The sequence below is a fragment of the Elephantulus edwardii genome, unplaced genomic scaffold (genome assembly GCF_000299155.1).
Source record: "Elephantulus edwardii isolate Elephantulus edwardi_28Jun2011 unplaced genomic scaffold, EleEdw1.0 scaffold00002, whole genome shotgun sequence".
Classification (NCBI taxonomy): Eukaryota; Metazoa; Chordata; class Mammalia; order Macroscelidea; family Macroscelididae; genus Elephantulus; species Elephantulus edwardii.
The window spans coordinates 46400619-46426116 of NW_006399752.1; the positions used below are offsets into that span (position 1 = coordinate 46400619).

The 25498-nt window shown below is 47.2% G+C and overlaps 1 protein-coding gene across 2 annotated transcripts in view; it reads left to right on the forward strand.

The window, feature by feature from the left end:
* Positions 1–4929: 4929 nt before the first annotated feature.
* FOXN3 (forkhead box N3) overlaps positions 4930–25498 on the forward strand; it is a 281895-nt gene continuing 261326 nt past the window's right edge. For both annotated transcript variants that reach the window (XM_006879127.1, XM_006879128.1), the window contains exon 1: positions 4930–5472. In XM_006879127.1, coding sequence (XP_006879189.1) covers positions 4930–5472 — 543 coding nt within the window. The remainder of the gene's footprint in view (positions 5473–25498) is intronic.

Here is a 25498-nt window from a genome sequence, read left to right on the forward strand (position 1 = left end):
CCACCCAGCGATGCTCGCTGCGCCCCGCCAAACTTTGTCGGCTCCCACTGAAGGGCAGCGGCGCCCCCGCGCCCCGCTCCGGCCAGGTGAGTGGGGCTGCGCGCTGGCCGGCGCCCCTATGGCTCTAGGGCGACTCGGGTGGAGGCCGGGCGACAGCTGGTCTGAGGCGTTCCTGGGGACGATCCGCCGCCCGGAGGACCCACGACTCCGCAGTTCCAGGGGGAGGGCGCGGGCGAGGGGCTGGCCCAGTGGGGCCAGGGGACCCCAAGGCGCGAAGTTGCCCGGTGTGTGGAGTTTACAGTCTCGACGTGCCGGGGGTCCTGCTGCTTCGGTTCCAGAGAAGATGCCCAAGAGACATAGTTGGTATTGTCCGTGGAGGACGCGATCCTCGCAGTTGCGACCAGGGGTGAGGTTGCCGATCGAGGGGCCACCCCAAGATGAGAAACAGGCTCCTAACAAAGATCCCCCACCCCCCAAAGTGTGCAGGGTTGGCTCGAGCTAGAACGCAAAGACCCCTCGCCCTGGGCCCGACCCCCATCGCCCTGGGCCTTTTGGAACCCCTCTTTGGGCCCTGAAGAAGTTGGGAGACGGCGGGCTTGTATTGATTTGTTTATTAGGCTCGCCGTGGCGCGGCTAATAAAAGGTTTATGACATCTGACCGGCAGTGAAGGTATGTGAGCTCCCAATTGCCCTGTATACGCGGAGAAGAGCAGTTTTCCCGTTGCCTGGCAACATCGCTGATGGACGCGCGCCTCGGCCAATCGGCGCTCCCGCAGGTCCCCTTGAAATGTTTTTGACAAGTACAGTAGCCGCGAGTGGGGCGCGCGTGCGCGCGGTGAGGGGGAGCGGGGCCCAGGGACGGGCCGCCCAGCCCCGCCCCGCTTGCAGCCTCAACTTTGTAAAGTTCTCATCCAACATCTGTTCCAAGCCGGGCCCCCGCGCGTCTTTGTCAGGTATTTGGAGATTTTTCTCTTGGCGAGCAAAGAAACACCCCCCCCCCCCAACAAACGCAAACTAGCGTGGCGGCTGCGTTTTGCTCCGTGCAAAAGGAAATGGAAAAAAAAAAAAGATCACAACACATAGCAAGAGTCAGGGAAAAACCAGAAAAGGGTGTGTGTGTAATATGTGCGTGTGTAATGTAACCAATAACAAACTGAAAAGTTGTAAGGAGGTCAGCAGTGACCAACAATAATTAGCTGCTGGTGGAGCAGCCTTATTGGCACCAGATTAAGAAACGTTTGCTTAACTGCAGACTCACATGACCCGAAGTGGTTTGGATTCGGTGGTTTGGGTTTGTCTCTCCCTCCCCCCTTTTTTCTTTTTTCCTTTCCTTACTTTAAAATGGGAGGGGGGTGGAAGATTTGGCAAGGTATGTGAGGATCATAATGGAAAACTCCTCAGCTGTGGTTTCTGGGAAGTGCTTTTTAAATGGAACTGGAGCGATCAGCCTCTCTTTGTGCCGTTGCTATGAAGTGCGAAGCAGATGGAGTTGGCACGGAGGGGGTACCCCAAAATGCGGAGAGAGGGGATGCGAGCGCGCCTTCCTTTCTGGACAGTGCCGATTTTTTCTGCGAGAACCACATCGCTGCCAGTGTTTGTTTAAAACAAAAGGAAACATGGAGAATAGCGTGTTAGTTCCTTTGGGAAGCTACTGACAAGTAAGCAAATTAAAAAGAAAGAGAGCAGCAGGTTGTCATAGCAACGGTGCAATTAAATTACTTTACTGTCAGCCATGATATAATTTTCCTGTTTGGAAGCTTAGGAGACATAAAACTTTTTTCGTTTGGAGCTGAAAGTTGCCTTCCATGGCAGCGTGGATGTGCTCATTTCGCCTCTGCTCAAGGATCTATTTTATCAGAAAGTCAGATTTTTCTGCAGAGATCTGAGAAAACTTTGCGAGGTGCACAAGGCGGGGCTTTGAGGTCTCCCTCAAGACGTGAAAAGATCAAGCTGCACTATGTCATATGCCCAGACCCAAAGATACACGCTTATGTTTTCCCTAAAAGATGCTGCTTAGTTCTCAGGCAGCAATTGTGACACAGCAGGTTAAGTATCTGACTGCTGCGTGGAAGGTCAGCAGTTCGAACCTTGCAGGAGAAGGAAGAGGTAGCCTGTTTCTGGAAAAGATTCACAGCCTTGGGACCATGATGGCACGCTTCTGCTCTGGCTTTCAGGGTCGCTCCAAGCCAGATCCAACCTGAAGGCAGGGTGTTTGCTTTGACTTTTGTTTTAACACCTGGGAGGGAGCTCTGGTGGCTTAGTGGTAAGGAATTGCATTGACATCCGGAAGGTGAAAGATTCAAATCTACGAGGCAGTTTCTCAGGAGAAACTGAGTCTTTCTGGGCTTAACGGTAGACAGCTAGAACAGGACTCAGGAAAGCCACTTCATTTGACAGAAAACACATCTCTGTGGGTGAACAAACAAGGTTTCCAGAACGAATGGCTTGTAGCCCCCCCAGGGAAGTTTTCTCTCTTCAGTGGTGTGTGTATCACAGCAACTCCAGGGGCCTGTGAGCGAGTTTTGCCAGCCCATCTTAGGAGGCATCAGATGGCTGCAGCTCTCACACTCTCTTGGCAGGCTGTTCAGTGGCCCGCGTTTCACTTTCTAGAATTCCATTCTAGAGCTTTCCTGGCTGAAATGGCAGTGCTTGTAGACATTGTGCTAATAATGGGTTTTCAGAGCTTCCAAACATTATGGCTTTGCTTTGGATGGGCATAGTGACTTATTTTTCCAGGGTGTGTGTGTGTGTGTGTGTGTGTGTGTGTGTGTGTGTGTGTGTGGTGTGTCTGTCTGTTTCTCTCTTTCTCTCTCTCTCACACACACAGACACACACACACACAAGCTTGTGGTTTTCAAGCTACAGCCAGAGATCAGGAGACTTCTTTATTCTGTGGGTCTAGTGTTGGATGCTACTATCTCATGTCTACACAGTTCATGCTGCTGGTGGACTTGCCATCTCCTCAAGAGCCATTTTCGCCCAATTATTTTCCTCCCTGTTCTAGATCATTGATAAAAACGGGGTTGGAGGCAGAAGATAGAGGGTGAGCAGGGAGTTGATTGCAGTTTGGGCTGAGCTCATCTGTTCGTCGTGAAGCTGCCCCTTGGGCTCGACCTTCAAAACCAGCTAAATTTCCCCCAGTGTCTTGTGGTCACAACCTCTCTTAGTGCAGGCCCTGAATCCACTGGCTTTTGCATCCTGGGAGGAGCATCCCTACCTTGTAAATGTGTTTCTTCGACCTGTTACACTTGCAGAATTCCTTGTATTTGTTCTGTAGGCCTGTTTCCTGTCAGGAGCTTGCACAGTTTTCGGTCACCCCTTCTGTGGGGTGGTGGGGAGAAAGAAAATCCGTGCACAGTGTGACCTCAGTTTTAATTGCAAGGCAGTTGTGATGGTTTTCAAATGGAAACAGCTGAACTTAATCTGAAACAACTGGCTTGAAACTTAAGGGTTTCTCCCCCTCTTATATAAGGAGGATCAAGTGTATAAACAGTGAGACACACACATGCCGGTAAGGTGGCAGGAATAGTGCACTGTGCTGATTTTGTAGTGTTTATCATGAGCCTTGAAAGAATCTTCCTGTGTCTGTATTCACAGTGGGACAAATGAGGCACCAAGAATAACGGGCAGTTACTTCAGCGTCATGGTGAGCCTTGAGCGATCCAGAGAGAAGCCCTGTACAGTTTCCCCCCCACTCTCTTTTGTGATGCAAGTGGATGTAAATGTTTACCATGGAGTTGACTCAGGTTTAGGGTGACCTCATGTATATGAAAGCAGAATTGATTGGGGTCCCCCCAAAAAAGTACACTTTCAGGCTTTGCTTCCTGGTTGCCTATGGGTGGGTTTGAACTGTCAACCCTTTGTTAGTAGCCTGGTACATAACTGTCGACATGGCTCTGAGACTTCATTTGCACATTGAAGATGTAGCAGACATCTTAAGTCTTCTCTTATTTCAGAGAAAGCTCAGTGGTTCAAACTCATCAGCCCCTCTTTGGGAGAATGATGAGTCAGCCTGGTTTAGTAAAGACGATTGATATTGAAAACCTTATGGAGAGTTCTACGCTGCCCTGCAGGGGTTGTTCTGGTGGCCTAGTGGTGAGAAACTGCCCTGCAATCCCAAAGGCACGGAGTTTGAATCCATAAGCTGCTCTGTGTTAGAAGGATGGGCATTCTTCTCCTGTAAAATTAACAGCCTCTGAAAACCCACTGAAGGGTCGATTCTGACTCAATGATACACAGTAACAACAACAGCAGCGGTGGAATTATATAATAATAGAAAGAACCTCAGCTTCAGAGTTGACATAGCTAGGTGAAAACTAGGCTCAACCTCTTGCTCACCAAGTGACTGGCAAATGTCTAGTCTGTTTATATCTTAGTTAGAGACCCTTGGTGGTGTAGCAGTTACAGGATATAGCTAAAGGAGAGGAGGTAAGGTAGCTGGCTTCCATAAAGATTCATAGCCTTGAAGATCTTACCTTATGGTGGTGGTCTATGCAGCTCACTTGGAACTGACAGCTGACACTCCAGGGGGGTTTTATAGGCTGTAAATTGCATGGAAGGAAGTTGCCCTTCTTTTCTTCTGAGCTGAGGAGCAGGTAAGGGATTTGAACTGCCTGCCTTTGGATTGGCAGAGTAACTCCTTACCACTTAAGCCACTAGAGCTTCCTATGGTGAATAGATTCCACTGCTGTGGGTTTGGATTGTGGTGTAGGTTGCTGTGCTGTTTGCAATTGTTCAGACCAGTTTTCCCTTGTGGTCCACGTGGCTGTAATGGAATTGTGGGTTTATTCTGCTCAGAGTTTGTGACATGTGATGGATTTGTAAAGGTGGTGGGGTGCAGGGCGGGGATTGGGAGGGGACGGGCTGCCCTTTCTTCTGCCTGGTACCAATTCCTCCTTTCCAATGTGTGTTTCAGGAGCCTTCACCTAAATGGGTCCCGTCATGCCTCCCAGCAAGAAGCCGGAAAGCTCAGGAATTAGCGTCTCCAGTGGACTGAGCCCGTGTTACCGGGGCAGTGGTCTGTCCAAGGCTCTTCAAGAGGATGATGACCTCGACTTTCCCCTGCCTGATATCCGCTTAGAAGAGGGGGCCATGGAAGATGAGGAGCTGACCAACTTGAACTGGCTGCACGAGAGCAAGAATTTGCTGAAGAGCTTCGGGGAGTCTGTCCTCAGGAGCGTCAGCCCCGTCCAGGACCTGGACGATGACACGCCCCCGTCCCCCGCCCACTCAGACATGCCCTACGATGCCAGGCAGAACCCCAACTGCAAACCCCCCTACTCCTTCAGCTGCCTCATATTTATGGCCATTGAGGACTCCCCGACCAAGCGCCTGCCAGTCAAGGAAATCTATAACTGGATCTTGGAACATTTTCCCTATTTTGCAAATGCACCTACTGGGTGGAAAAACTCAGTGAGACATAATTTGTCCCTGAATAAGTGTTTTAAGAAAGTGGACAAAGAGAGGAGTCAGGTAAGCTTTGCTCCTGTGTCTGGAACCAAAACTCGCTTTCAAAGCCTAACATTGAAAGAATGTCTACTGGAGTAGCAATTACCAGTAACTGTTTTCTTTTTGTGTGCTTTGATCCACTTAGATAATTGTAAGGCAAGTGCTTGTCTTGAAACATCTTAGATTGGATACTGTTTTTAGTATTTGTTACCTTGATGATTCCCCTCCCGTAATATTGATACATAATCACAAAACAGTGGTTTGCAGTATCATTTCTCAATATAGGCGCTCAGATTGGTTCTTGAATCCAAGCAAAGAACTGTGTTCCAAGGGCAGCTATGATATTTATAGCTACAGTACTTGAGGAACTTGGTTTTCTTTCTGAATATTAATAGGGAGATGTTCTTATGGCCGGCCAGTCTCCAGTGTCATGGACCAAAGGGACGGTGTAGCTATCAGAGCAAACTGGAGAACGCCTGTATGCTCCTTGAGCCCACCGGCACTGCTGTGACGTGCCCACATAACTCCCTTTAAACCAGGTGTGTCCCAATTGTCAGGCACCTTTAAAATGCTCTGAGTGTGAAAGGTGACCCTGGGATAAGGTTTCCCCATAGACACCAGTTAGGAAGCTGAGAAATGATTGCACCTTTAACAATAAAGCCTTAGCTCAAGCTTCATGGTTTACTGAAGCAGGAAGATTTAAATAACTTTGTGAGTCTTTAAGGAATGTGACAGTAGGTGCCGTAGAAATAGGATTGACTCTTCAAGCTGGAGAAAGAAAGTTCTGATCTGATAGTGAGTTCTGAAAAGTAATACGACAGACGCTAAAACATATTTACAGGACGTGTTCCCTCTACACGTGTTACTGTGATGGTATCATCCTGCTAGGATTTTCTGCGTTAACAATGCTGCCTTGTGCAGCTGGGCTCTGCTTCTTACCTCTGTGGAAGTTCAAGTTCTTCAGTGTCAGGGTCACTCTTGGGGGTCAGCAGCTGGACACTGTTGGGGCTTTTAACTTCTTTCTCTTCAGAAACTTACCTCTGTTTAGAGTAGATGCTTGAGCCTGAGAAAATTCTTTGTTGATTTTTGCCTTGGGAGCATGGGAATAAGGAAGTGGTGAAATCCTTTTCCTGTTCTCTTGAAGTGGACTTACCTGTCCTCAGTGGGTGGATACCCAGAGTTTATGTTCAAGGTGATCTGGGGTGTGCTGGGGAGCGGAGGTGCCGGGCTTGAGAGCAGCAGTGCAGACACAGGAGTACATTGCCTTCCACACCTGGTGCAAATAATGATGTGATCAAATGTGCAAGTGTGAATATTTATAAGTGTTCCTGGCTGAGGTTTTCTCCCCCTTCCAGGCCCTTACATGTATGTCGTTGTTATTATTCGATGCTCTTGAGTCCACTGTGACCCTGGGAACCCTAGATCTGAACTCTGTTCTGCACCCTCTTCACCATCTCCCCCTTGTTCAAGCCCCTTGTCACCCGGCCAGTCTGGCTCTTTTGCTGACCTTTTACCTTGCCCAGGATGTAGTGGCTGGGTGCTTTTGAGTTGCAACTGACCCATCACTGACCCTCCAGTGGGTTTTCAGAGACAGTAAATCGCATGGGAAGAGATTGCCTGTTCTACTTCCACAGAACAGCTGGTGGATTCAAACTATATGTCTCTGCGATCATAGCACAAATTCTTACCATTAGGCCAACAGAGCTCCCTTCAGGATGTAGTGGTTGTAGGACCTGAACTGGGCAGCTTTTAATTAGGGATGTGACGTTCCGTGAGAAGGAAGCCCTCTGTTGCTCACCACCCTCCCTGGACCTTCCTCCTTCCTGCCACCACTGGAGACATTTACAGATCAGCTTCTTGAGGTGGTTCAGTTCAGTGCATTTGACCACTCTTTGAACTTTCAGGTCTTGCCTGTTCCCTTGGAAAGAGCCAGGGCTGTGGGGTTAAGAGCATCTAATTAGGTGGGTTTTCCTGGAAAGAAAGGAAAATCTTGCAGAATTGGAATGCGGGGAAGAAAGTGCCGTTCAGACGCCAAAGTGGCCAGCTCCTGCCAGAATAACCATCAGGGCTTATTGGTGGCCGGGAAGCGAGCCTGCGTGCTACTGCATGTCTCTGTTTGACATAGGGTTTGAGAGGTGCCTGCTGCCCATAAAAATCATTCAGTGAGTGGCACTCTGATTTCACACTTGGCATATCCCACTGTATGTGGTGGGACTCAGAGTAGCTCCATCAGCCTTGGGATGCACATGGGGGTTAGGGTTAGGTGGTGGTGTCATAAGACCCACCACAAAAGTGGGGCCTCCACCTCCACGCTCATGGGAATGACACGCTGTCCAGCGTGGTGGTTGTTTAAGTACTCTCCAGTAGAGTACAATTCATGATGACCCTATGAACGAGCTGTCCTGAACCCTGTCCTCTCCTGTGCCATCCTCACAATCTCTGACACACTCAAGCCCATTGCTGCAGTCACTGTGTCCATCCACTTGGTTGAGAATCTTCCTCTCTTTCACTGTCCCCCCATCTTTACAAGCATGATGCCTCTTCCCAGGGAATAGCCTCTCCTAACAACATGCTGGAAGTCCAGGGTGTCATGTGTCAATGCAGAGAAACGCAGGGAGCACCTGCTGAAAGGTGGTGATGTTCAGCACTTGACACTGGTGATGTTGGGAATACTGAGTGGTCACCCCCTGGCTGTACCAGAATGCTGAGTGGTCGGTCACCCCCTGGCTGTACTGACATGCTGCTGATCGAATCCAGTCAGTTTGGAGCTTGGAGATGGTTCCATCCACTATGACGCTCTGGGAGGCCTGTGAGATGTGGGGTTTTCCTTTTCCTGGGGTGACTCTGGGACCAGCCGTGGCTGCTCTGATGGAGATGGAGAGCACCTGGGCACTCCCAGGGCCCCATGCCGGCCTGTCCACAGGGGGATTTCTGTCCTGGCTCTTGAGCAGCCAAAGCCGTTCCCCACACCCCTGATTCTTTCCCACTGAAAGCCCCTTTGGCATAACAGGTAAATTGATTGTTTTTCCCAGGGGATTTTCCTTGGGAGTGTCTCCTGCACAAAGATGCAACACAGTACACATTGCACCCAGCTGTGAATGAGAAATACTAGAGGAAGGGGGAGAGGAGGTGACAGGGAGCCTTGCCACTTGTCCATGTGGAGTTAGCCATTCCTGTTTTAAAAAGTGAAAGGTCTTCAGTGGATGAATGCAGAAACCCAAGGTGACATATCTGTGCCAAGAAGGAGTAGAAGTCAGCCACTGAGAAAAAAGGAAGTAGCTGTTGCACGCTACATAGCACAGATGGCCTTGAAAGCATCATGCAGGTGAGAGAAGCCAGACACGCAAGGACTGTGCACACTTGTTTAAAGAAAGTACCTATAATAGGCGATTCCATAGACACAAATGTGGATGAGTGTTGCCAGCGGCCGAGGGGGAATGGAGAATTATTACCAAAGACGATCTGGACGTCTGGGGCAGTGAAGAATTTTTGGAAGTAGGTGGTGGTGAAAGTTAACACAGCTTGCTGAATAATGAGTGTTATTGAATAGCACATTCAAAGAGAGTTGAAATGGCAACTTTTTGTCTGTAGCTCTGGCGGCTTAGTGGTAAGGTCTTGCACTGCCAACCCATAAGCATGAGGTTTGAATCCACCAGCTACTGCTTGAGAAAGATGGGCAGTCCCCTCCTGTGCTATTGACTGCCTCTGAAAACCTACTGGAGGGTCAGGAATGAGTCAGCACCAGTTCGCTGGTTCACACCAACATAGACGTTTGTATATCTTGTTGGTAGGTACTGGAGAGTCAGCTGTGACTTACAGTGACCTTAAAAACAACAGACATGAACCTTGCCCAATCCTGTGCCATGTTAAGTCTTTGTTCTCCTCACGCCCACTGGTGCAGCCACTGTGTGACTCGTTGAGGGTCTTCCTCTCTTTCCCTGGCCAGCACGATGACTTTTCCCAAGGATTAGGCCCTTTAGACAATGTGTCCGGAGTACATGAGATGAAGATTTATCATCACTGCCTCTACGAAGCATCTGGTGTACTTTCTGCCAAGACAGACTTGTTCGTTTGGCCATCTGAAGGGTACTCTGTACTCCTGCCAACACCACAGCTCAGAGGCATCAGTTCTTTCTCCATCTTTCTTATTTGTTGACTAACTTTCAGATGCTTTGAAAATACTGCTGCCTGCTTTAGGGAGCCCTGGTGGCTGAGTGGTACAAAGTTATGATGCCAACTCAAAAGCATGTGGTTTGACTCCACCAGCTGCTCTGCTAGAGAAAAGTGGGTGCTTTCCTCCCATGTGATTTACACCCTCTGAAAACCCACTGGAGGGTCAACTATGAGTCGGTTCTGACTAGATGGCCCCCCACAACAACCAGCTTGAGTCAGGCACATCTTAGTCTATACACTGACATCATTGCTCTTTTGCACTTTGGCTAAAGCATGGTAGCACCCTTAATAGCCTATTTCCCCAGTGCAGCATATCTTTTATTTTTTATTCAATGGATATTGGTTGAAAACAGCATATCTTCTGATACAAGGAGCTGTGCTGCAATCCCAAAGGTTCGTGCTTCAAATCTACCAGCTGCCCCTTGGGAATGGGCAATCTCCTCCTGCACGATTAACTGCCTCTGAAAACCCATTGGAGGGTCAGCTGTGGGTCGGTTCCAAATTTACAGATCACGACAACAATAACAACTGCTACCAGTGGGTGGTGTTTGTGGATCCAAGTGAAATAAAATCAGGGACAGTGTGAGTCTTTTCTCCATCTGTCACCATGTTTTTATTTTACTTGGATTTCACTAAATGTGTATATTTTACCATTATTATTATTTTTTTTTTAAGAAAATGAAGGACACAGTTGAGATTGTCCTACCAGTCTGTGAAAGGGAAAGTAGATCCTTGCTTCTGGGGAGCAGACAGCCCAGGCCCTGCTCAACCACTGTCTGGAGAAGGAATGGATGCGATTGCATCAGCTTTACCTGCAGCAGGTAGGAACAGCAGCCGGTTCTCAGGCCCCACCCTGGAGAACTGACTCTGCAGGGTTCACATGGGCCAAGGAGAGGAAGGCTGTTTGTTTTCCTGAGCTCCGCTGGTGTCTCTGACATGCAGCCAGCATTGAGAATTCCTCGCCTCCATGATGCCTCTGGGGCTTTTTCCAGTGCTGGTACTTCATGACTCTCGGACTCCCAGGAAGGAGAGGCCAGAGAGCTCAGGCAATCTTTGCTTCCATTTCAACTTTTAAAAGACTTTAACAGACCATTTTATTTTTATTTGTTAAGTATTAGAACGTTCAAACATGCACAGAAGTAGAGGGAGTAGTATGATGAATTTGCATACCCCTTGTCCCCCAGGCCCCTCATCCAGACGCCATAGTTGACTGAAGTTTTCCCACACTCTTTGATCTTTGTTGAAGCAAATCCTAGACCTTGAGTTATTTTATGCCACCCTATTTCAGCATGTGTGAGTGAAAGGACATTAACAGTTTCTTGTGCAACCTTTGTGCCACCATCACACATAAGATTTATTGTTGCCCCCTAATAGAATAGGAAACAAAACACAACAGTTATATGGAGCTGATGCTGATTCACGATGACTACATGCATGTCAGAAGAGAGCTTGGCTTCTTAGGTTTTTTAATGACTCTTATCTGTGGTTCACCAAGCCTTTCTTCTGAGGTGCCTGTGGGTGGGCTTGAACTTCCAAACATTTTGTTAGCAGAATGTCAGGCAGAGAGGACAGTTTATCACAGCCTATGGCCAGAGACCTGGCAGGACCCATACCTTGGGCTGATGAGGTTGAGCGCTGGGCTCAGATGGGTGTAGGAAAGTTTCCCATCAACCTGTTATCACAGGGTTTCACCTGCTGTGATCTTTGTCAGAAAACATCAACAGAGTGCTTGAAAGTGTGAAGGGTTAAGATTTATTCATTCTGACTTTACAAGTCTACTCTCAGAGACCTTCCAGAGTGCATTTCATTCATTCCGACTATTCAAGTCTCCTGTCAGAGGTCTAACAACATACTGAAGAGCAATGATGTCAATCTGAAGACTAAGGTGTGCTGATTCAGGCCATAGTCTTCTCAGCCACCTGCTATGCATCTGAGAGCTGGACAATGAATAAGGGTTCAGAAGAAGAATTGATACCTTTGAGCTGTGGTGTTGGAGAAGAGTACTGAATATCCCAGAGGCTACCAAAAGAAGAAAGAGATACATTCTGGAAAGGGTATTGCCAGTGTGTTCCTTGGAGGCAGGATAATGACGCTTGATATTTCATACTTTGGGTATGTAGCTCGGTGAGTCTGTTCCTTGGGAAGGGACATCCTGCTTGGAAAGATGGAGGGTCACCGAAGGAGCGGAAGACCCCCAAAGAGAAAGATTGACACTGTGACTTCAGCAGTGGGCATTAGGGTCTCAGAGATGATGAGAATGGCACAGGATAGGGCGGGTTTCAGGATGGCTGTTCGTAGGGTCACTAAGAGTTGTACTCTGGCACCACACAACAACAGCAACATGTAGCTGAGGAGCTCTGGTGACGCAGTGATGCAGTGTTTGCCTGCTAACTGGGTGTTGGACCGTTCAGACCCTCTGGTTGCTCCAAAGGAGAAAGACGTAACAGGTTTCTGTAAAGAGTGACAGCTCTGGAGACCCTGTGGACACTTCTGCCCAGTTCTCTGGGGCTCCAGTGAGTTGATGTCAAGTTGGTGGCAGTGGATTTGGTTATTTTGGTTTAATTTGGGGCTCTGGTAACCTCTGAGTACTTGGACAGCCATGTACAGTTACTTCTTTATAAATTGCATGCAGAAGGCACGGGTATGTGTGTTTTTTGCTCTTTGTTTTTCTTTATTTCTCCTCTTGACACTTTATTGAGAAACATTTGGTCAGAGAGGGTGTAGGAAGGAAACACTGCAGGAAATGTGTTCATTGTACCCAGGAACAAAGTGCTTTACATACAGTATTGTTGTTGTTATGTGCCGTCGAGTCGCCTGCAACTCATAGCCACCCTATGTACAGCAGCCCCAAACCCTGCCCTATCCTGTGCCAATCTCACTGTCTCTGACACACCTACTACCCATTACCCCAGTCACTGAATCAATCCACCTCATATAACGTCTTCTCCTGCGCGGTCAAACATAATGTCCCTCTCCAAGGACTGATCCTGCCTTGCAACATGTCCAAAGTGTATCAGACGAAGCTTCAGAATCCTTGCCTCCAAGGAGCAGCCTGGTTTCACCCTTTGCAGGATGAACCTGTTTGTTCTCTTAGCAGTCCATGGTATAGTTAATACTCTTCTCCAACATCACAGCTCAAAGGTGTCAGTTCTCCTGTCTTCTCTAGTCATTGTCCAACTCTCTGGCTCATAGCAAGTGATTGCAAAGACCATGTTGTTTAGGGATACCCTGCTTGCCTTGGTCGAGAGAGGACCACCTTGGAAGCTGGGTGGCTGGTTCTGGTTTTGCTGCAGCCTTTGTGTCTCATTTTTCTCACCTGTGCAAGTGGAACCTTGCAGTGGTTCAGAGCTTCTTAATCTGGAGATTATAGGGCGTTGCCTGGGATTATTGGCATCTTGTCATGTGATTATCATTCTTCAGGGAGACAAATATGTTTGTTTTGGGTCTGAAATAGATTCTTATCAGGGCCTCTGACCCATAGAAGGTGAAGTGCGCCTGTATTATGACGACAACCCACGTGTCTGTTGTACTTCCCACACGCAGCAGGTGGGTTTTTCTCATTATAATGCACTGAGGTGTCAGTTCAGTTTTCCTTAATGTAGATGAAGAGTTAAGCTTAGAAAGTGCAGGAGCTTGCCAGAGGTCACACACATAACAACAGCAATAATCCTGTGCCCTTAGAATAAATTGTGGGTTTATCCAGGTTTTTTAATTCCCTGTAGTCTCTGGGGAAGGACATCAGGCTTGGTAAAGTGGGAGGTCGGTGAGAAAGAGGAAGCCCTTGAGAGAGAGGAATTGACATGGTGACTTCAGCAGTCGGTCCCACCACAGCAAAGCGTGTGAAGACGGCATGGGGTTGGGCAGGGTTTTGTCAAAAGTCAGAGCTGACTTGGTGGCACTTAACACGACCAACAACGTAGCCCATGTTGATGGAATACGTCAATAAAGCACATAGGAAACATCTGCTGCAATAATGTCTACGGTCTGCTTGAAGACTGCAGTTAAATTCCAGCCCTCTAGAGTGGGACTCGATGACATTTATCAACAACGGCATAGAGCTCAGTTGGCCTAGTGGACAGAAAGTGATGCTACCAAGCCAAAAGTGGGTGATTTTAATCTGTGTCTCTCAGGCCTGCTTTTAATTGTTTTTGGCCAAACATTCTTCTAGGCGGTATAGCACTGGTCTGTCGATTTGCTGTACAGAGGTAACTCGTGGTTGCTGTGGTGCTGAACACTGTGACTCTGATGTGCCAAATGCGATATTGGTCACCCATGGTGGACAGTGTTTGATGGAGCTCCCTGATTAAAACAAGCTTGGAAGCAGGAATGACTTCCACTTCAATAATAGCTTGCCTCTGGAAACCCTATGAAAATTACACAAGTGTTCAGATCTTTCTTTCATAGGGTCGCTATGAGTTGCCTATGCCTCGACAGCATTTAACAATAACAGAGCTGGAAGAATTGGAGGAAAGGCCCCTTCTGCACTTTCCACGACACCATTGATGCTCGGCCCACCTGCATACTCCCCACTGGTACCCTCTTGGGGATGCAAACACAAAATTTGAGAGTGTCTCCTTTTCCTGTGATGCCACTTAACATACATGTATAACTGATGGTCCTTTGGTGAGAGAAATGACTTCTTATTTTTCATAGGTGATGTTCTTTAAAATGCAGTAGAGTTTGGCACTGATAGATAAATTTCTAAAAGTCAGTATAATATCAGGGAGCTTGTTGTTCGATGTAGATACTGTTGAGCTGGCCCACATATCACAGGACAAAACCCTGCTGGATCCCATGGATCTTCATGGTCAGTGTTGTGCTGGACCCCGTTGTTGAAGCCACTATGTCTGTCCATCAGTCCATTTCCTGTTCTTCACTGACTCTCAGTCTTACGGAGCTTGATGACCTTCTCCAGGGAATGACACTAAGCTGACTGTTGTTGCTATGTGCCATCGAGTCGCATAAGGACCCCTATGTACAACAGCTCTGAACCCTGCCCTGTCCTCAGCCAGTCTCGCTGACTCCAACATGCTTACTCCCAATACCCCAGTTAACATGTTACTCCATCTCATTCAGGGTCTTCCTCGCCTGTGCTGTCCCTCCACCTTCAAACATGCTGTCCTTCTCCAAGGACTGGTACCTCCTGTTTATGTGCCCCAAAAGTATGTGAGCCAAAATCTCCGTATCCTCGCTCTGAAGGTGCATCCTAGCTGAACTTCTAAGATGGATTTGTTTCTTTTCCTGACATTTTATGGTATATTCAGTATTCTTTACTGACACAGCAGTTGGAAGGCTTCTCCAGTCTTCTGTGTTCAGTAAGGTCATTGTCTGTGGAGACTGAAAATATCATGGTTGGGATCAGGTATAACTTTAGTCTTCAAAGTGACCCCCTTGCTCTTTAGCTCTTTGAAGTGGTCCTTTGCCGCACATTTGCCATTGTGAATGTACAGTCCAGGAGATGAGATGTGTAGAGCGTGGTGGCCTAGTCCGTAGGGAGATGCACTGGTAACTCCAAGGCTCTGCCCTCCTGGCAGTTCAAATCCCCTGCTGGCTCTTCAGAAATATGGGCAGTTCCCTCCAGTGTCAAAACCCCACTGGAGAGTCAGCTATGACTTGGTTCTAATTCAGCATCAAGGAGTTGTTTGTTGTTTAAGGAGAGATGTGTGAGACCCCTGTGTCCGTTACAGAGGCTGGAGCAGCCTTGTACAAGCATCAGAAGTGTCCCTGTCACCGGCAGCGTCTTTGTCCTCCATGCTCCCAGCGTGGTAACTAGCCTCTTATCTACGGTCAGCTGGAGATTGTGCTGCCCCAGGTCAGGATTCTGCCATGGGCTCCAAAGGGCCTGAGAGAAATAATCCCTGTGACTCAAACCTTGGAGTGAGAAGCTTCTCTTTGCAGTCCTGTGAGTCCAGGCCATTGGTGGGGCTGTTTTTAGTCACACTCCCCAGTAATCTAGCCCTGGCCGTCCTTCCAGGAAGAAGATGCCTTACTGGGGGGAGGGGTTAGGAGGTGGAGGAGGAAAGTCCCTGTTCTCCTGCACTGGCTACTTGTTTACAGATTAATTAATTTACTTCACATTTTTAAAAAGTTATATTGCTTTGCATATAAAGTTCATATACATTGTGTTTTGTTTATATACATTGTGTCTTACATATTCCTCTATCCACATTGTGTTTCATACAGTCATTTGCATGTTGTTGCTGTTGTTATGTGCCGTTGAGTCACCTGCGACTCAGAGAAACCCTATGTACAACAGCCCTAAACCCTGCTCTATCCTGTACCACACTTACCCCCATTATCCCAGTCACTCAATCAATCCATCTCATCGAGAGTCTTCCTGTCTTGCACTGTCCCTCCATCCTGACAAGCATGATGTCCTTCTCCAAGGACTGGTCCTGCCTTGCAACATATTCAGAGTATGTCAGACAAAGCTTCAGAATATTTGCCTCAAAGGAGCAGCCTAGTTTCCTTTCACTCTCTCTAGGATGAACTTCTTTGTTTTCCTGGCAGTTCATGGTATAGTCAACACTCTCCTCCAGGACCACAACTCAAAGGCATCAATTCTCCTTCTATCATCCCTAGTCATTGTCCAGCTTTCTAATGCATAGCAAGTAATTGCGAAGACTATGGCCTGGATCAGGCGCACACTAGTCTACAGACTGACATTGTTGCTCTTCAGTCCTTTGGAGTGGTCTGCTAATAGACTTTCCCAATGCAATTCATCTTTTAATTTCCTGGGTGCTGATACCAAGAGTGTTGATTGTAGAGCCTAACAAAGTAAAGCTGTTAACAATTTCAATCTCTTCACCATCTGTCATGATGCTGCCAATTGGCCCAGTGATGAGAATCTTTGTCTTCTTGATGTTGAGTTTCAATCCATATTGAAGGCTACAGTCCTTGACCTTTTGCAGCAGGCGATTTAAGTCCTTCTTAGTTTCAACAAGCAGGTTTGTGTCATCTGCATAACATAGATTATTAATGAGTCTACCTCCAATCCTGATGCCACATTTCTCCTCATATAGCCCAGCCTCCTGGATAATCTTTTTTCGTATATACATTGAAAAGGTATGGAGGTCCCAGAGGTATGCAGTTCAAATCCAGCAGATGCTCTGCTGGAGAAGGAGGGGCAATCTCCTTCTGTACCAGTCAGATCCGATTTGATGGTACACACACACAAAATAATAAAATTTAAAGAAAGAAAAGATAAGGAGATAGGACACATCCCCAGTTTTGAACCATGCAGTGTTTCCTTGCACTGTCTTACGACTGCCTCCTCGTTCAAGTATAGGCTTCACATAAGCACAGTCAAGTGTTCTGGGATTCCCATTCCTCTCAGAGTCAGCCACAGTTTGTGGTGGTCCGCACAGTCAAATGCCTTTGCATAATCAATGAAACATAGATAGGCATTCCTCTGGTACTTTGCTTTCAGCCAAGATCCATTTGACCTTAGCTCAGATATCCCTAGTACCACGACCTCTTCTGAACCTAGCCTGCACTTCTGGCAGTTCTCTGTTGATGTGCTCTTTTCTGTCGTTTTTGGATAATCTTCAGCAGAATCGTGCTTACATGTCCTATCAATGATATTATTCAATAATTTCCACACTCTGTTGGGTCACCTTTCTTTGGAATGGGAAAAAATAGTAGATCTCTTCCTATCAGTAGACAGGTGGTTGTCCTCCAGATTTCTTGGCACAACTTGATGAGCACATCTAGGAAAGCATGTTTGTTGAAATATGACAATTGGTATGCCATCAATTCTTGGAGCCTCGTTTTTTGCCAATTCTTTCAGAGCATCTTGAACTTTTTCATTACCACAGGCTTTTGCTCATATGTTGTTTCATGAAATTCTTCTGTCAGCCAATTTCTTTTGGTACAATGACTCTGTATACTCTTTCCATCTTCTTTTAATGTTTCCTGTATCATTTAGTATTCTGCCCAAAGCATCCTTAAGTATTGTAACTCCAGGCTTGAATTTGTTCTTCAGTTCCTTGAGCTTAAGAAATGCTGAATGAGTTCAGCCCCCTTGATTTTCTGGCTCCTACTCTTTGCTCACATTTCATTGTAATACGTTACTTTGTCTTCTCGTACTGTACTTTGGAATCTTCTGTTTAACTCCTTAGTATCTTGATCTCTTCCCTTTGTTTTGGCTTCTTGGCATTCTAGTGCAATATTCAGAGTTTCTTCTGGCATCCATTTTATGTTTTATGAAATGTTGAAGGACCTGCCAACAAGATAGATTGACACAGTGCCTTCAGCAATGGGATCTAATGTGTTAGAGATAATGAGGATGGCTTAAGAAAGGGAAGAGTTCAGGTTGTCCTTCATAGGGTTGCTGAGTTGTGCTTGACTCAGCAGCACCTAACAACAACACTGGAGTTTGACGAGTGCAGTGGTTAAAGTATGTTAGCTATTTGCATCAAGGTCACTAGTTCAAAACCAGCCCTGCCAAGGGGAAAAGATGAAAGACTCTGCATCTGTAAAGATTTCTAGCCCTGGACATTCTGACACCATTCTGCTCTGCCCTCTGGGGTCGTCATGAGTCGCAGTCAACTTAACAGCAGTAGGTTTGCGGTTTTAGAGATGGGCATTCTCTTTCAATACAATTCACAGTCTCCAAAGACCCTCTGCGGAGTCAGAGATAAGTTGCTTCTGACTTGATGGCCTTGAGGCTGAGAGGTTTTGGTCTTCTGTGTGTTACGCAGACAGTGGTAGAGCAGGGGGAGAATTCTTGCCTTCTGTGTTGGAGGTTTGGAGTTTGTTGGAAGCCTTTCCATTTGCAGAGAAAAGCTTTCATCACTGCACCACCATGTGAAACCACTTTAGCTCCCAGTTACTTCTCAAGCAGTCAGCAGCATCTGAAGTGGTCCCACTGACCTCCTGTTTGAAAGTCATGGGTTTGGGGCCTTTCACACATCATCATGGGTTGTTTGGGTTAATCCCTGCTCTGTCTGCAGAAAGCTGTGGTCTCCTTCATGCCCTTCGCTGAGGAGGGCTGGCCGGAGGTTTAAGATTTGATGGGAAGTACCACTGACTTCCTTTGGCCTCCTGCCCCACTTGAGACTGAGGAGCGTGTCTTGAAGGCCTGTGTGTTTGCTTTGAAGCCACTTGGTGTGTGTGGCGGTGGTTGTTCGGTTCACTTGACTGTATCTCTCCGTCACACGAAGTCTTTGAGTTGGAGAGAAACCCCCCTTCTCTCTCTGCCCTGCCCTTCCTTCTACATTGCTGGCCTCTATTCACAAGGCCTCCTCATGGTCCAAGATGGCTGCAGTCATTGTGTTTGTGATTCAGGACTTAAGAGAAAAGAGTGTGTGAAGGAAGACAAAAAGAGGTCTTGGCTCAGTAGCAGTCTCCTCCTTTGCTTTTGTCTCATTGGCTGCAAGGTAATCATATGGTCTCCTGGCTCCAGGAAATGCTGGGGAAACATAATCCTTTACTCAGGCCCATTGCCACCCCAGAGAAAATGCTGATTCTTTTACAAAAGCAGATAAGGGATTGTCTGTTTTGAAGATCTAACTGGTTAGAAGACAGATGTTCTTGGGCTCAAAGAAAGTAAGAGTAAAGAGTAAAGGAAGGAAAAGGAGTGGTGGCCCGGGAGGGTTATGCAAGTAGGCATAGGGGATCCATCGAATGGTGGTGTGCTCAGAGGAAGTGTTTACATGTGTCGTAATGAGTCTGACAAAACTAAGATGCTGGCCCACTTTCCAAACATTCCAGTTAACCAAGCTTTTGCTTCAAGGTGTTCCGACTAAATTGCATTTAATATCTTCAAAAGCGCTGGCTCCGTAGAGGTGAAGATGTCACCTCTGCCCAGTATGATAAGAAGAAAAGCAGAGACGTACATGGTTGAAGATAGAGACTAGCATGAAGTCATTCTTTTCTTAATAACTTGATGGTTTGCTGTGTAAGATTATAGAGTTCCCAGAACAGAATAAAGCCTTTGATTCCCTCCTTGTGTGAGTACCTTGGCTGTGAGCTCAGCAGGCAGCCAGTAAATACTGGCAGAGCAGCTGTGGGACTCCTTGGGGGGAGAGGGTCTCCAATTACCCTTCCTGCTCTTCCCTTCAAAGAGCCCTGATGGTGCTCTAGCGAAGGCATTCAGCTGGTAACCGGAGGGTCAGTGGTTCAAACTTAGCCACTGTTCCCAGAGAGGAAAATAAGAGCGTCTTCTGTAAAAGATTTATCACCTGCAGAGTCCTCTGGGGCAGTTCCACTCAGGTCTCCAGAGTTGCAAGGAGTCAGAATTCACTAGGTGTGGATGGCTTACCTGTTTGGGGTTTCCTACCCCTCTGTCCCCACAGAATGAACCCTCTCTTCTAGGCCCCATGAGGTTGAACCCAAAGTTTGCCCATATATTGGAGCACTCATTGAAGTCCGTGACAGTCCTCCTCTGGGGACTGGACCGATGAGTGATTCAGTTAATGTCATTAGGCAGAAAACTAGCCATGCAGTTTTTCATACTTGATTTTCAGAAGGAAGGCCGTCTCCCTTGAGTGCTGACCCTGAGCGTGGTTGTATGGAGGGAAAAGAGAGAAATGCGTTGAGCTGGCGTGCGGGGCCGGCGCCTCTTCCCACAGGCCTCACTGAACACCATGGCCCTCCCCGAGCCGTCCGTGGATGCAGCCATGCAAGGTGACAGCTGAAGTTCGCAAGCCCTGCAGAATCCTGACTTTGCAGAGGACACCTTAACCTCTGCACTTTCCAAAGCACTGAAGCGGCTTGAGTCATTTGCGAAGCATTTTCAGTGCTGGTTCGTTCTTGCCACAGATCTTTGTGCAGCGCTGAGTGCTGTCTGGGGTGAGGACACGTGACTGGCTCCTACCGGTTCTCTTGAATCTTCCCCATCAACGTGGGGGCGCACGTTAAGCAGGTGAAGCACATGTGTAAGAGAGGTCTACAGAAAGCTATATGCGGTGTATAAAATCAAACAGGGGAGGGGACTAGAGAAGGGGAGGTGGGAAGCTTCCCTAGGGGTCCTCAGGGCCAGAGAGGGCGGTAGCCTCTCTGACGTCTGGCTGGAGTCGCCAGCAGTGCAGAGACCTTACAGTGGCAAAGGCTCAAGAATGTCCCCGGAACTGAAAGATGTCTTCATTACCTTGTGCTGTTGTCGCAAAAAATAACACAAGTGGGTGCTTTTCAAGAACAGACATCTGTTTTCTTGCAGTTCAGGAGACTATATCCAAATTCAAGATGTAGCCCTGTGAGAAGGCCTTTGGGGGAAGCTTCAGGAGTTCTTTAGAGTTCATTGGGGTTCCTACAGCTTCTCTGGAACTTCTTAGTGTTCCTTGATATCCGCCTTCCTCCTACTTTTCTGTGCATCTCAGTATCTGTTCAATTTTTAGATCTCAGAAGTGATTAGATTTAGGACCACCCTCCTATGCTGTTGTAACCTTATTACCATAAGAAAAGAAAGCCCCCATTTCTAAACAGAGATGTATTTTTAGATACAAGGGTAGGACTTTAGTATGTGTTTTGGGGGCGGGATGACACAGTCCATCACAGAAAGTCAGTGGGAAGTGATTTAAAGGAGAGAAAGGGGTGCATCTCTTCTGGGTTTATGTCTGTAGGGGGTTGGAGACGATGTATACGATGCTGGCTCGGACAGGTGGTGCCAGTGTCTGGGAGGCCAGATGGGTGTTAGAGCAGAAATTCCCTTTTGACCATATTTGATCATGTTTGTGGACGTCTGTGCAACAGAGTTTGATGTATGAGTTTTAAGCTCCATAGAGAAGTCAGAGCAGAGGTGCAAATCTGGGATGCATTAGTTCATCGACAGTGGAAACTAAAGAGGATTTCTGGATTAATCCTCACTCAGGAAGATGAAATCAAACCTCTATTTCGGTTCTTACAGGAAATTATATTTCCATTAGCATTTGGCCAGTGAATTCGTTTCGGAACATATGCTGCATGGGGAATAAAAGCAGAGGTTTCTGTTTAGAGGGGAGAGACTTCCTCAGGTTTCTTTCAGCCACAACTCCTTAAGTCTCTGCCTGCAGTTTTGTACTTTTGCAGGTGAGAGAGAGCAAACTTCCACTCTGCAGAGCACGGGTCCCACTTCGAGATAGTAGGTAGTAAGCAGCAGGTGCATCTCTGATGCGCTCCTCAGTAAACATCTCCCATTAGCAAAGCCCCTGAACCTGTGAGTTCCCTGCCATCTGGTCCCTGGCTGGAGAAGGGAATTTTTCTTGTATATGTGTCTCCATAGCAACGCATTTGCAGTTGATATGGAAAGTAAGCAGTTGCCTTGGCAACAGAGTTACAGATGTGGTGGTGCCTGTGTTTTCAGGGAGTGGATAAGCTGACCAAAGTCATTTGGATGCAGCACACAGGGCGCTGTGATGGGGGCTGCACATCCTGGTGGCAAGTCAGCCCTGTCTGGAAGGAGATCAGCCCCTCCCTCTCGCAGGAGGAAGGGCTCGCAGATGTCATAAATCAGGCAGAAGTAGTTGCTGTCAGTTGGAATAGATGCTAAGAGAGATCTCCTGGTAGAATTTACTTGGTTTCGCTTAGGGGAGAATGTCCTCGTCAGGACACATTTGGTTTCAAGGAAGAGAAAGCCACTCAGGTTGGCTTAAATAAAGAAGTACTTGTCATAAAGACGGAATAATCAATCCCGTGGCTCAGTGATGAGGAGTGAAAAAGCACAGTCTCCAGCCTGTGGTGATGGAAGTAGCTCCCTTTTGACCACCTGTCTACTGTCACACTGCCCTTCTCTGGGGATCGGGTCCATTCTTCTGTCTGCACGTGCTTTCTTCTTTGTGACTCTTGTTTTCTGTCTCGCATATTGACTTGATCCGGGGGGGAAGGTTGGAATCAGCTGCTTGTGACCTGTAGTAGCCATGCCTGGTCCAGCAGTTTCTTTGTTTCAGCTCCTGACCTGTAGATGGACTTATTCCTGGTTAAATTTGGCACAGGGTCCCTGGATCAGAATAGTTGCCTGGACCTGGGAGGCTCCTGTTAGACTTGGGCTTCAGATGTGTCTGCAACGAAAACATTTCCTGGAAAGCCTTTGGTCTTTGAAAATATCCTAATAATAAAAAGGAAGCAAGTGAGGACCCGTTTTCTGCTTCCTCCTTTGTGCCCCACGGGAGAGCACTGGTGTTCTCTCAACTAGAGAACTGAGGTGGAGTGTGTGTGTTGGGGGTGTGGGGGTCCGAGCGTCATTTGTGCTGCTTTAACTTTTCTGAGATGATTTCATTTTTCTTTCGTTTCCATCAATTTGGGACTGGCATTTCCCAAACTAGTAAAGTTTTTCTTTAGTGGCTTCTACTTCCTGCCTGCTGCCCTCAAATTGCCTGTAATCACAGGTTGAGTGATTACCCAAAATTGTGAACCCTATGTTGCCGTTTCCAGGCAGGACTAGGTGGGAGCTGTCCCATAGTTGTCTTTATTTTCAAGATTAGGAGATGGGAGAACATTTCTTGCTCGCTGTTATATACTAGTCCACGTCACTGCATGGATATCTTTTCAAACTCTGAACTAGTTGGACCTAGTTCAAACCTGGTCCACACGGGAAAATCGGAGCATATCCATATTGGTAAAATGCAGGTGTACTGGAATGATAACAATTGCAGGAAAAAATTAGAAGTTGAAACCTTGTGGTTGGAGACTAGAAAGAGGCATAGTATGATTTGGCAGGAGTCTGAGGCAGGAGATTGGATTATTGCCAGGTCTGTGAATACAACACACACTCAGCAGCTCAGCCAGCCGCTGTCTTGGAGCTGGGCAAAGTTGTTTCTAACTGTGTTGATCAAGAGATTTGATGGTTGTGCCTTGTTTTCTTAAGAGGCAGTTTCTTAGTTTCCAGCAGGGTGTCAACCTGTAATTTTTCTAGTTGTTCCAGGTTATGCAAATTTTTGAGTTCAGGTCTCTTTCAGTGTCACTTCTGGCTATGAGTAAATTGAAAAGAATTAGTTTGAAGCCCATATTGTGTTCAAAGTGGGAAAAGAAAAAGTAATTGCCTTCTGTTGGACACTGGGCGTGTAAAGGGGTTATCTTGTCCTAGTAGAGGAGATTGGGTAAAGTTAAAAATAGACCAGGAGGACTACAAAATGGCATTTGCCAGTTGCCAAGGGTTTGGCCAGTTGCCAGAATTGCATAGTTTGGGAGTGCAAAGGAGAATATGATCCCCAAGGGTTAGTGGTGGCTTGGAGGAATCTTGGAGAAGAGACAGAAACTCATTAACTGGATCCTTGTGGAGGGCTAAGACTGGGGCTGGTGACAGGGAGGAAGAGGTCATTGTGGGTCATCAGGAATTGCCTTGGACACTGATAGGGCCTGGGGATGTACACAGGGGATGCTGAGAAGGGACTGACATTTATTTACCCAGGGCCTCGTGGGCGTTGTTTGGAATTGTGTGGGACCCCTGCACACCTGTGATCTCCAGCTTTTTAACACTTACAGGACAGGTATCATGTCTTTTTATAGTAGGGAAAACTGAGATTCAGAGAAGTGCAGGTACTTACTAAGGTGAGTAGCCAGAAGCTGGGCCAGGACATGGGCCATCCTTCCTTGTCCTCCACTCCAGTTGGCTGAAGCACTTTCCACGAGATACAGGGAAACGAGTGTCCTGACAGGGAACCTGGATCTTGTTCACGTGGCAGTAGGAGTCTTAGATATTATTGAGCACAGACATGCAGAACTGCAAGTGATTCCTTCTTATTTCTCAGTTGTTTTTTTTTTAATCAACTCGCTTCTCAACAAAGTCTGTGCTGCATAGACATTTACGGAGAAAATTTATGGGGAGGCTACAGCTGCCAACAAGTGATTTCCCATAGATTTAGCTAACTGGGATTAGTGGATTCACAAACAAGAGGGAGAGAGAGAGAGAGAAAAAAAAAAGCCTGCTGCCGCTTATATTTCATTTTAAGTGTTTGCTCTTCTTTTTAATGGCTCTTGTTTTAATTGAATGTGACTTTTATTTGTTGGTTCCACCAATTCCTATTGATGCCGCCACCATGCTAAACTGTTGGTGTTGTTTATATAAAAATGAAGTGAACACACCCATCCCTTGTCCCTGTCCTTTTTGTTTGGTCATTTTGGGAGGATGTTGGTGTTAAGATTTTCCCTCTTCCTTTCTCACATGGTGACATCTCTTGTAGGCAAATGAAATTGTTTATAAACTCAAGAGTTTCATAGTTCTATAGGAACGGAGTCAAGGAAGTCAGTTCATTCATGTGGATTTGTGTGTGTGTGTGTTTGTTTTGTGTGTTAATCCAGCCATACTCATTGAGCTCTTGAATGTCCATTGAATATTTACCTAGCTCCCTGTGCTCCTGGCTATGGCCTTATGCTCTGTGCTGTGGTCCTGTGCTCTGTCCTGTGGTCCTGTGCTCTGTGTTGTGGCCCTGTGTTCCATCTGTGGCCGTGTGCTCTGTCTTGTGGCCCTGTGCTCTGACTGTGCCCCTGTGCTCTGTTCCTGTGCTCTGTGCTATGGTCCTGTGCTCTGTACTGAGGCCCTGTGCTCTGACTGTGGCCCTATGCTCTATACTGTAGTCCTGTGCTCTGACTGTGGCTCTGTGCTCTGTACTGTGGTCCTGTACTCTGTACTGTGGTCCTGTGCTCTGACTGTGGCCCTGTGCTCTGTATTACGGCCCTGTGCTGTATACTGTGGCCCTGTGCTCTGTACTTTTGGTCCTGTGCTCTGTATTGAGGTCCTGTGCTCTGTCCTGTGGCCCTGTGCTCCATGCTCTAAGGATTCTGAGAGATATAAAACACGGCCCTTGCTGTCAACTCTGGGATCATTTCTGGTGCTTCTCTCTTTAATTCTGCATCTGATCAGTTCCAAAGGTCACGTGATTCAATATCTTGAGTATCTAGCCAGCTGTCCCTTCTTCTCTAACCCTGCTGTCACTGACATAGGGAATCTGTTATTGGCTAG